The sequence below is a fragment of the Lolium perenne genome, chromosome 4 (assembly GCF_019359855.2).
Source record: "Lolium perenne isolate Kyuss_39 chromosome 4, Kyuss_2.0, whole genome shotgun sequence".
NCBI lineage: Eukaryota > Viridiplantae > Streptophyta > Magnoliopsida > Poales > Poaceae > Lolium > Lolium perenne.
This window is the reverse complement of record NC_067247.2, coordinates 100,646,395-100,658,335: the sequence shown is the minus strand read 5'-3', so window position 1 is coordinate 100,658,335 and position 11,941 is coordinate 100,646,395. Positions and strand designations below refer to the sequence as shown.

General features: G+C 45.4%; 1 protein-coding gene across 2 annotated transcripts; it reads left to right on the top strand.

Moving 5' to 3' along the window:
* Positions 1-2,177: 2,177 nt before the first annotated feature.
* On the top strand, positions 2,178-10,408 carry LOC127322166 (uncharacterized). Of its 2 annotated transcripts, none has more exons than XM_071818716.1 (13): positions 2,178-2,370; positions 2,510-2,605; positions 4,023-4,202; positions 4,964-5,095; positions 5,563-5,702; positions 5,806-5,916; positions 6,044-6,169; positions 6,540-6,686; positions 8,934-8,999; positions 9,089-9,184; positions 9,340-9,510; positions 9,598-9,677; positions 10,102-10,408. In XM_071818716.1, the coding sequence occupies exons 1-13, from the start codon at positions 2,193-2,195 to the stop codon at positions 10,163-10,165; spliced, it is 1,587 nt and encodes a 528-aa protein (XP_071674817.1). In that variant the 5' UTR covers positions 2,178-2,192; the 3' UTR covers positions 10,166-10,408. The 2 variants fall into 2 exon arrangements, with proteins under 2 accessions (XP_071674817.1, XP_051207079.2); XM_051351119.2 differs by having other exon boundaries at positions 8,901-8,999.
* The last annotated feature ends 1,533 nt before the right edge of the window (positions 10,409-11,941 follow it).

Below are 11,941 nucleotides of genomic sequence, written 5' to 3'. Positions count from 1 at the left end.
GCGGCCCAAGGCGCTGGGCGGCCCAAGGTGGGAAGGGGAGGCGCGGGGAAGGCCGGCCTGGTGCGGGAGGCAGCCGGGCCGGGGAGTGGGGCGTGACCCAGTTGGCGTGGAGCTGCTGTGCAAGGTGGAGGAAAAAATAAAAGAAAAAGGATGGGCCGGTAGTACCGGCCCGGTACCGGTCTGGTACTGTAATAGTTACGGTACTACCGGCCTGATACCGGCCCGGTACCGCTTCGGGTCCAGTAAGGATTGGGAGGCTGGCCTGTACTTGGGCCGGAAGCCCAAGCGGTACTACCGTCCATTTTTCTTTTTCTTTTTTGTGCAAAACGGAAAATGCGATAACTCGGGCTAGGAAACTCGGAATGACATGAAACCAATTTTGCCGGAAAGAGGACGACGAGAGCTACCAATACACAAGGTAAAATCATGGAAAAGAGTGAGTGATGATTTTCTCATGGTCATAGAGGTGTAACCTCTCAATACGGTATATCGGGAAAATCATCACCCTCTCACATGCAACATGCGATGCAACCGGAATCCGTTTCATGGATAAGAACCAAGAAGAACCAAGAAACACGATGAAATGCATGCAAGGTTTGAGCTCTCTCCGATGATGCGACCTACTATCCTATCGAGCACAAACCTTATCCTTGCGCGTTTCTCTCGAGTTGGCAAGCTCCGTGTTCACCCTCTTCATCTTTGTACATGCCACCGTCTTCCCCCATCTTGTACGCACGCCACCGTCTTCATCCATCTTCTATGCCGTCTCCATCTCTCTTAATCTTCTACACCGTCTTCGTCTCTCTTCGACACCGTCTTCGTCATTGTACTCCGTCTTCGTACTCCGTCTTCTCCATCTTGCAACCTTGAGTCCAACACATGGCTATGGACTTGACCTAAGATTGATTCTCAATGCAAGCGTTAGTCCATAGGGATTGTCATCAATTACCAAAACCACACATGGGGTAATGAACATGTTCTTTCACCTGTTGTTCCCACCAAGGTAGGACATACAGAGACCGCCACTACTGACTTCAGCTGGCTCGTGGCCATATTCGCTGCAAAGAAAGAACACTCTAATAGTTTAACTGTCGGTGTTCGAGCCGGACTCGTCGGTGTGGTAGTGCCTGCGGTAGGCTGTGTCGTCGAACACCTTGACGATCATCTCGCCGTCCCCTCGTAGAGGAAGGTGAGCTGACAGTCGGGCTCGAGCGCGAGGTCACGGGCGAACTTGTCCCACCTCGTGTGCAGCTACATCTTGCCCTGCCCGTCGAACAAGATCTCGACAGACCACCGACAGAAGTTGCAGCTGGCCTCCCGTAGCTGCAACTGGGACGGCTCGACGCCATCGACGAACTCGGCGAACTTGTCCGAGAGACGCTTGATACCGAGTGGGTTGTCGTCGATGCGGAGGAGGAATTCGAAGCAGTGCTCCTCCTGCGAAGACGAGGAAGACGCAGGCGACGGCGACCGTGGGGTCGTAGATGCTCCACCACGGCGGCCCGTGCCCCCGCCCCGGGGGCGCCCAGGCCCGCGGCCTCTACCGCCTTGCTGGCCACCAGGACCCGCCATGGACTTCCTCGCGGGGCTGTCCACGTCGCAGGAAGAGCTAGGCGGCGTGACGGTGGAGCTTGTGGCGGCTAGGGTTTGTGTGGAGGAGTGGATGAGGAAGAAGAGGGCGTGCCCTCTTTATATAGGCCGGAGGCAGGCGACGGCCACAGGACGCGTGGCGACGCCATTACTGCGTTGGCGGAGGTGGGCGGTGGCCGCTCGGCAGGCGAGGCATTGCCATTACCGTGGTGCAGAGTGCCGAAGCAACGCAGCGGCGCCAGTCGCTGGCGCGCCTGAGAAGACGCATCAAGCTATGGTCCGGAAAGACGCATCCGAGATGCATATTTAAGCCAGTTTTACATCGCTGCCAATGACCCGGTGACTTTGCGTCGACTCGCTAGAGCAGGTCCGATGCATTTTTCCACCTGGTGGACGCAAACAGTCCCTGCCATAAACAAACGTTAGCCGTGGTTCCAGAAATCGGAACATTGTTTTATGTGTCGTGATCGTCTCGCTCCCGCGGCCCCGGAAATCGGGACGACCTTTTTCCACGACCAGCGCCGTTGGGTAGTTTCGGCATAATAAAGTGCGCGCGTCTCCCAAAGCCAAACCCACCCATTACTTCTTCTAGGTTGTTCTACATGTCAAGCAGGAAGCGCCGAGGAGGCGGCCGCAACGGCGGCCGCACCGGCGGCCGCGGAGACGGCGGCCGCGGCGACGGCGGACGGGGCCAATTCGACGGGTTCGCGCCGGGAAGCAGCCTCAACGTCTCGTCGGGCACGGCCTACTTCGCCGACCAGAACAGGATGGGCCGCATGAGTACGTGCGGATACCACCAGCTCCGACCCTTATTCCGTCTCGCTTCTCCTTCCCTACTGTTTCGCTCTTCGATCCGTTCGACCGGAGATCCTCTAATGGCCGCCGCCGCCGCTTCTGCTGCTCCTTGCTGTGCATCCAGGTTCCGACCAGAGGGAAGGGCTGGATCGCATGCTCAAGTCGGGGATCATGGAACGCCATATAGCCGAGACGGGCGTCGACCCCAGAAGCGTCTGGAGTGAGAATCCCCCGCTCTCCCGTCTCGCCCCCTCCGCCCAAATTGCCTTGCTTGCTTTTTTTATTCGTTGCGAGGATTGGGGGTTTCACTGTGAGGGCGTGCGCGCCTTTGCTGCGTCAACATTGGGCGTCGTTGTGGGAATTGCAGTGAGTAGATAGATAGATAGTTCTAATTTCTAGTAGGTTTCCCTGCGTCCGATCTGACTGGCGGTTTACTTGGTTGCGGAATCATGTTCCATTTCTCTTCACGAGCAAGTGGGGATAGACGCTTATGCATGTAGTTTGTACAAGCGCCCACGTATTTATTTGGTGAATCTATACTAGTAGCAAAAGGTAGTAGTATTTCAGTTCGTAGTTGTTGGTGTTCATACAGCAGTTGCTGTAGATGCAGGTGCAGCTTCTTGATACTCATGAGTTGTTACTGAATCAATCGGTAGCTGTTACTTTTTGTGATTTGCTTCAATTTTCTCCAAGAAGCTTTGATATATATTGTTTACACACCTGACCTGAGTCATGCCTCTTGAAACAAAATGTTAAAATGTGAATTGGACGTTAAAGAAGTATGCGCCTTAGTGATGTTTTTTTGGAATATGTGTTTTGAATGGATGGTTGACACTAGTTTTTTTTTTAGGTGAAACAGTGAGGAAATTCCCCACTGCTGTTTTTATAAATTAAATTAACAGAATGTAATTATGTACAAGGTTAACCAAGCTAAAAGAAACTCAAAAAAAATAGAACTATCCAATTTTCATTGCTAAGTCGTTCTTTATAGTTGACAGTAACAGTAGTGGAGCCAGGATTAAAATAATTGGTGCACAGACATAGAAGTAATCCACCTGAGCAAGTTTAATTTCACACCAAGTTGATGCTACAGAAAGCATATCATACTCATCTAAAAAAAAGCATATCACACTCTAAAATTCTCCGTGTCCCTCAAGGTTCTCAAATTCACACATTTCCTCTTCATGTTTTAGGCACTTTCCCTACATTTGATAAAAACACAAGATCCAACTTGGTACATTCTATGTCTGTGTACTAGTAGCACAAAAATCAGCAAGACCTTGAATAATGGAGAATTTAGAAATTGACTACAAAGGAGTCGAAGGAAGTTACCAACTGTCTGATGCATATCTGAATTTTCCTGCCCAGTCTCCCAAGTCGGTTCTCACTGCTGGTCGTGGCATCGTGTCAATGTGAAGCTGCTGTATAGTACCAGTCTGCTTGTTGTGTGATGTTGCAATCTTGGGCTTACAGTTGAGAGGTGGGAGTTGATGGGGACTTTGGGGGAGAGAATGGAGGAAGGGTAGTTCAGGAGCAGACTGGAACAAACTCGTTTTTGTGTCCATTTATTCTTTGGTATATCTGTATATTTTACAGCGTTAATCACTATATTTCCAAAATTAATGGTTGTACTACAGTTGCTCCGCCCACGATACTTGATAACCCGGATAAGGACCCCAGTGAGTCGACTGACCCTGCGGAGATGGAGGACTTTGGACCACTCCATGAGGCAGCATGCACGGGGAAAATTGATACATGCAAATACTTGGTGGAGGAGCTTGGGTTTGACATCAATTGTGAAGCTAATAATGATTCGGGTATGTGCATGTATTCTTCCTAGATTAAATGTTTTTCCATTTATTCGATTTTGTTGGTAACTTAAAAGTAAGCTGTTATATGTGATGTAAACATTATTCGGTGTGTTCCTTGGAATTCCACATCTTGATGCTCTGGTTTCTCATACCATGTTGTTTGCTATTGCATAGTATTGGTGTGGTACCATTATGAATTGCATGCAAACACTGATAATGTGGGCTCTTTGCTTGTTATATGTGTTCTTTTCTCCATTCTCCTCCGTGTTCATTTTGTTCACACGCTTTTCTCCTGTACCGTCTCTTTTCACACTGTTCTGTTAGCCCGCTGCAATGTGGTTTTGGCCCATAAGAAGTCCATGCATATGTTTTTTTGTGCATAACTTTTTCTCAGTCCCCTCTGCAAAGCTTAATGCATTTTATTAATTTAGTTTTCTTGGGTATTTCTTTACATGATGTGACCATGGGCAAACACGTGAATTTGAGAACTCCATGCAAATGAATGCTAAATATTATGAATGGCAGTTCCTTCTCCATATATATCTGCAAAGTGATTTATGTTTCTAGCATTGCATCTGGTATGCGTTTCTTCCAAATTGCTGATGGAAAAGTCCCCTTTCAGGATTTTTTTTCCAAGTGTTGCTTTTTGTATGGCAAAGTTGTAATTGCGGTCTGGTATACTATGACGTGTTTATGGAACTTTGTGATGGTCTGGTAAGATTTCTATGTATGATCTGATTGACTTGCTTCTTTGTAATTCTTGGCAGGCATCACACCTTTAGCTTGTGCAGTGTTGCGTGGCAAATCAATCACTGTGAAGTATTTGCTTGACAAAGGGGCTAATCCCGATAAGCAAGACAACAAAGGCTTTGCTCCACTGCACTACGCTACAAAAGAAGGTTCTCTCTCTGCACCTGTTAATTGTTAACACTATATATATTTACTAATTCATCGCACACCCAAGGAAGTTCTAAATATTACTGTTTATCTATATGTTAAAGTCCATGCCTGATCTTGTTACTAATGACCATCCTCACTTTGTTTCTAATTGCAGATTTACATGTTTGTACTTAAAAGACTGATAGCATATTATATCTGACACATGCAACATTCCTCATGGATTTATTTTTTTCCACATTTTTGGCTCTTTGTACTCTCTGGAATGACATTGAATTCAATCATGGATTTGCCTGTTATTTCTTAAAGGTTGTCATGTGAATCGTGGTATATGTGCATATCGTGAATGGAACACACTTACTTGAGTGATATAGCCCTGATATATTTGTGTCCATTCTTCCTAAAATAAGAATCTCTAAAATAACGTATTATTCTAACATTACTGCTTATTTTTCTTTTTCTTTCATAGGGATGGACCGACTGGTTCGAGTCTTGCTGTCTAAAGGAGCTAGTGTTAATGTACTCTCTTGTGAAGGGACGCCACTACATGTTGCTGCCTCCTATGGGAAGTCTGGGATCATGCAGATCTTGTTGCAACACAATGCTGATGTAATAAGCAATTTAATATATAGCAGTGGCGGAGCATTACTACATATTTGTGTAACTATTTTTCTTTTACCTTTCAAATGACGTTTTCCCTAAAAACTTGTAGCCACACAAGGTCGTGGCAGATTTAGGCACTCCCATGGCTGCAGTTCTTTCTGTTGCTTCCGGAAGAGTTAGTGAGTCTGCTGTTTTGAAGTGCATGAAACTCCTTGTCAAGGTCTGGTAGACAATATACCCTCTTTTTTCTTTATCTTAACTGGTGCAGGAACCCAGTGTGGATTCTTTACCGGATTTCTTTATTTTATGTGACCTGCAAATTTCACAACATTCACTTGTATCCACAGGCTGGTACTAATTTGAATTTCACAAATCCTGATCCTCCGTTGGTGATAGCAACTAGCAAAGACTTATCTGGATGTGTTGAGTATTTGTTGGAGGCCGGTGCAAATGCCAATATTCCGAGCAATCATGTAAGTCTTTGGCTCTTGCTAATTGATGTTGTTACTTGATTGTCATTCTTCTTGGTACTTTGTCAACTGATATTGGTGGGATTTTGTGTTGTCTGTCAACTGGCCAAATCGATTTCTCAATTTCATAGTGAGAGCTTATACACAGTTACATGGGCCTAATGTGCTTTTACTCTACACATAGAAGAGATACACTTGAACTATAACTAATACTCTTAACATTGTCGACTCTTGGAGCAAGGGAAATGCTATATCTTGATAATTACATTGTTTTGTTTCTAAGATGCTAACAAGATGGACCATATATGACTTCTGTTGACACATATTGTGATCATGCTCCATAAATATCTCTGCCTTCTGTTTTACATAACAGGGCTGTATGACACCAATAGAAATCGCTGCAAACTCTGGCAGAAGAAAGCTTGTTGAGATTCTATTCCCGTTCACTTCACCCATTCAAACTGTGTCAAACTGGACTGTTGAAGGAATCATTGCCCATGCAAAATTAAGGAAGAACAAGGTGCGGACCAAATTATAAGCTCAGTTATTTCGACGTTCTGATTTGTGGCACCTTATATTTTACCGTTCCTAGATTTAAATGTGTCTTTCGTTCTCCTTGGTCTCGTCCATACATATTTTCACTAAATTGGAGAAGCTAAATAAATAATATGTGAAATATAAACTAGAGATATTAGTTACTTGCACATTGTCACCTAGTCTAGAAAACAAATCAGTAAGCTATGAATACACAACAGAGAAACTGTGGTCAATACTCAAAAAGGAATCTGATATTGAAACAGAATGTGCCAGTCTCTGCTTGAAAGAAACCAGAACATATATAGGCTGTTAATGGAGATAAAATTGTGTTATTCACTCATGCAAGCCAGTCAAGGAATTTTGCTGCACATATTCACTGCTTTTGAGTTGTTGTCATTTCAATTTTTTGTGGAACCTGTGGTTTGGACTGGAAGTACCACAATTAGGGACTTCCGATTGTTTGTGGACTCCCTCCGTCCCATAGGAGGTGGCGTATAAGTTGAACGGAATTGTCCTTTTTAAGGTGGCGCACTAGCGCGAGTGACAAAAAAGCGACGATCTTCCTGTTCTGCCCTTGGTTATGATTCAGACTAAGCGCACCAGGCGAGGTAGGAGTAAGTGCTCTAGCCGTTTCGCATGCATGCCACAGACCGTCTCTCTCTCTTTGTACGTGGCGCTGCTCTGCCTAGAGCCAGAGCGCATCATTGGTCCCTTAAAAGAGCCATCATGCATGAGCTGTCATGGCCGCCTTCTTCTGTCCCACGAAGAGCTGGATACCCCTTTCTCTACCTATGATTCACTATTACAAGGCCATGATGAGTCTTGATGAACCAGCCAGCGTCGTTTCCCACGATCTCTTGCTTGGCTCGGATGCTGTTGCTCTTGTCAGCGAGTCGTATCCGGCATTCCTGCACATATGCCGACTTGGACGCCGTTGGCTGTGAAAATGCCTCGGACACACGACACAGTTCCCTTGGCTTGTGATCATCTTTACAGGGAAGACACATACATGGATGATGGTGTGCTAGAAGCTGCACTGGAGGGCGCACGTCCGTGCCCTCCAAGTTAGGCACGGTAAGGTCCAGCACCGCATCGATGACGCGCTGCGCAGCGAAGTCCAGAGGGCAGAGCACCCACGCCTCCGAGGCCCAAGCCGGGAAGGAAATCTGATGCCTCCTTGATCTACCCTCCGTCTGCCACCGCGTCCTACCTACCCTCTTCAGCATGGCCGTCCCTCTGTGCACCGCCTATTGCCTAGCCGGACCGGAACTGTGCAAAGTATTAAGGGGCTGCCAACAAGCAGAGATTTGGCAGGATCACAAAAACAGAGGAAGGGGTGAGAGCGAGAGATGTCCATTCGTCTGTTTTTATACCCGTTAAACAGAGGAAGAGCGCCATCGCAGAACTATTTGAATCAGGCGCCAATCTTTGAAATCGGCAGTTTCTGGTGCCCAAATCCTTAAATTGGATTGAATCTGGCGCCATTTTTTGTACCTCTGCGATTTATTTCTGCTGTGGCGACCCGGGGGAGCTTGCCTGCCTCGCCATGGCCAAATAGATGTGGTTTGCGTGTGGGGCAGCTCCCCTTGGCCAATCCATTGCATGTGCCATGCTTGAAGAGAGAGAGAGAAAAGATCAAGCGAGAGATTTGGGTGTTGGGATCAGGGGATAATGCGTCGGAACTCAGGGGTATTTTGGTCCAACAATCGTCTTTTGCATTTCTGTCTTGGTTCCAGTGCAAAACAAAATTGCGCCACCTCCTGGGTGCATTATCCCTTGATCCCAACACCCGGGGGAGCTCACCTGCCTCGCCATGGCAATAGATGTGGTTTGCGTGTGGGGCAGCTCCCCTTGGCCAATCCATTGCATGTGCCATGCTTGAAGAGAGAGAAAAGATCAAGCGAGAGATTTGGGTGTTGGGATCAAGGGATAATGCGTCGGAACTCAGGGGTATTTTGGTCCAACAATTGTCTTTTGCATTTCTGTCTTGGTTCCAGTGCAAAAAAATTTGCGCCACCTCGTGGCCGCAAGGAGTAGTATAACTAAACTACTCATGAGTTCAAGTGGTAAAAGTTGTTTCTGTGAAGAAAGCTCTCAAATTTGCTAGTTTGAGTTTTGTGAGTTGTTAAGCTGCTCCATGTTCGTTAACTTGACATTTTAATGTATCATGGGTGGCCTGCTTGATCATCGTGATTAGAGCGAGCTAAGTGATAAAGATAGCAATGTTCAGCTGAAATTAAATGCAGAAAAAGCAACCAAGAAACAGGATTCTAGTGCAACAAACCCCTGTTCAAAGGTAATATTCATTGCACATGTTTCCTATAGGAAAGCTGCATTATATATATATTGCTAATATGCATTTCTTTTTCAATGATATATGATAAGAGAGGTGATAAAGATAAGAAGGCTGAGCTGAAATTACTTGGTGCAAAAGCAGTGGAGCAGAAGGACTATGCTAGTGCATCAAAATTCTACAGTGAGGTAGTATACTGTTGCGCCGTCATATTGTACTACGGGAGTGCTTTCTTAGTTCCATATTTGTAGTACATAGTGAATTATGCTTTGCCCACTTCATTCTGGGATGATGGATTGTGCTTTTGTTTTGAGAATCAAACATACTGTTTGCTTTGATACAGGCAATCGAAGTGGATCCTGAAGATGCAACGCTTTATTCAAATAGGAGCCTCTGTCATCTAAGGAGGAGTGAAACAGATGATGCTTTGCTTGATGCTAATGCTTGCATAAGGCTCCAGCCTGATTGGCCGAAAGGCTACTATCGGAAAGGAGCTGCCCTCATGTCGCTCAAGGTCAGATAAAATTGCAATTTGATATTCTTTTGCTGTTATACATGTCATGCCCTGTGTAGATAATCTGCCTTTTGTTTTTATCCCTAGGAGTATAAAGAAGCATGCGATGCATTCTTGGCTGGAGGGAAACTGGATCCTGCAAGTGCGGAGATCCATGATGCATTTTGGTAGGCTTTCCATCTGTTGCCTTTGTTTTCTTGAAAATATTTCCTAAGGAGTAAGCATTATTTAAACAGTACCGGATTTGATTCCAAACATTTTTTTTTCATCTTAATTTTTTTTTAGCTTCGACAGTAGGAAAGGCCCCTACCTCTTATATATTTTTGATCTATGTTATTATGCATATTATTCTGGCCAGAGTTAATATAGTAAAACATGTTTTGCGAATCCCATGCTTGCGCGCGTATCAGTTTGTGTTAACTTGTTTTTCTCATGGTGTATATAGTGTTGCAAGGATATGTTGCGCCCCTATAAAAAAAACTAAGGAAAGCTTTGAGTTATAGCAGTATTAAATATTTATGCCTTTGGCATGGTAGTACGTAGTAGGTACCTTCCAGGTTTCTTAACATTTGTTACGTCTCACATTTTCAGGGAAGCAGTTGAGGCAATGAAGAAAGAATATTCGGCTCGACAAAATTCCAAGTCATCTGATTAGAGCTTGGACGAGTTCCCTGCCGCTGGGTTTAGTGGTCGCTTGCTGGCTTCCTGTTTTGTACACTTCTGATGAAGTGGCGGTTTCTTTTTTTGGTCTAAACATACGGTGAAATGGTGAGAACGCTAAGTTCCCCAAAACTGCGACGTGCCTTAACCCATTGTGAAACGCTTGGTGGCTTGGGTCCTTTCTGTTGCCATGGCTGTTTGTGTGTGCACTTTAATTTACCATTTACCTTTCCTAGCATGAAGGATTAGGATTGCAAGAGTGCGCTACGTGATTTTTGTACAAAGATTGTAGGAAGGTACATAGAGTACTCAGCTCGTTCAGAGCTAGGGAGCTGTTGTCTCACAGGCTGAGGGGGAGCTAGGGAGCTGTTGTCTCGCAGGCTGAGGGCGTTTTTCACCCCATCCTCTGTTCTTGACGAACTTGTAGACCGCCTCAATGTTGCCCACCTTCTGGCAATGCCTTTTGCATCTGTGATTACTTCTGAGATGATGTTAGGAGTGTTGAAGCTGCTGATGAAATTGCGCCTCTCCCTTGTATATCTGGAAAAGATTGGTCTTGTTGCTGCACTATTGAAATTCCTGAAAAAGTCGCAAAGCAACATGAGTAGGCCGAGAGTTGCTTTTTTAGCCGACCTTGAATAACCTTAGGTGTTTGAGATTTTACTCGGCCACATGAGGAAGATCGCCCCAGTGTGGTCTTGATTAACCGACCTCAAATAACCTTTGAGGTGTCTGAGATTTTACTCGGCAACATGAGGAAGATCGTCCCAGTCTAATCTTGATTAACTGACCTCGAATAACCTTGGGGTGTTCGAGATTTTACTCGGCAACATGAGGAAGATTGCCCCATTCTGATCTTGATTAACCTCCTTATTCACCGGCTATGTGATTGTTTCGTCTAGATTGAATGCTTAATTATGGAGAGTTTCAGAAATTGAGATAGCCGGAAACATGACGAAAAAATGTGACTTGGGGGTAGGTAGCCCTATACACACCCGGGAGTGTGCCCTAGCGCTCGAACTTTGGGCGGAAGGCGGGATGGGGTAGGTATTGGCACCTCTAGCCAGATAGGCGGAGCCTTTCTTCACGAAAACATGAGAGGATACCAAATACGAGATCCCATAAATTCTTACGATTTTATTCTCCGTGTAAATATTTAGGTTGTGTACTGCAACGGACTGCGATAATCCAGCCTTGTTAACTACCTAGATATTCATCTATTTTTTCTAGAACTCAGTAGGAGATCTGCATGTCTATATATTAAGACAGAAAACTTCTGTAGTTATGGTAGAAGCTATGGCAATAAGAGAGGGGTCATGCAGTTATGGTAGAAGCTATGGCAATGAGAGAGGGGTCATCTCTGGCAAATACGATGGGTTGCAACCAAATTATTGCGGAGTCAGATGCCATGGAAATAATCGAGGCTTGCACAGGTGAGCAAGTATTATGGTCAGATTCTTCAGCAATTTTTGCCGACTGTGTAGATATGGTACACTCGATTGGGATGGTAGACTTCAAACATCGTCCAAGGAAAGCGAATCAGCCAGAATTAGCTAGAGTTTACTTCAGTAATAAAATTTCCTATAATCGGATCGATGAATCTCTAAGTTTTCTTTTATGCAAACTCATATACGATGTAACGGTTGTTGGCAATTAATAAAATCCGCGGCAAAACTCTTGTTGCTTCCCTAAAAATGACAGAAAAAGTTTGCAGTACAAGTTCATTGGTGTCGTAATTTGGTCGCTCGATGACCCATAACCGAGCACGAAC

Coding starts and splice junctions, on each gene's coding strand:
- LOC127322166 (XM_051351119.2), top strand. CDS start 2,193: ATGTCAAGCAGGAAGCGCCGAGGAGGCGGCCGCAACGGCGGCCGCACC. Junction 4,203..4,963: donor TGAAGCTAATAATGATTCGG/GTATGTGCATGT, acceptor AATTCTTGGCAG/GCATCACACCTTTAGCTTGT. Junction 5,917..6,043: donor GCATGAAACTCCTTGTCAAG/GTCTGGTAGACA, acceptor TTGTATCCACAG/GCTGGTACTAATTTGAATTT.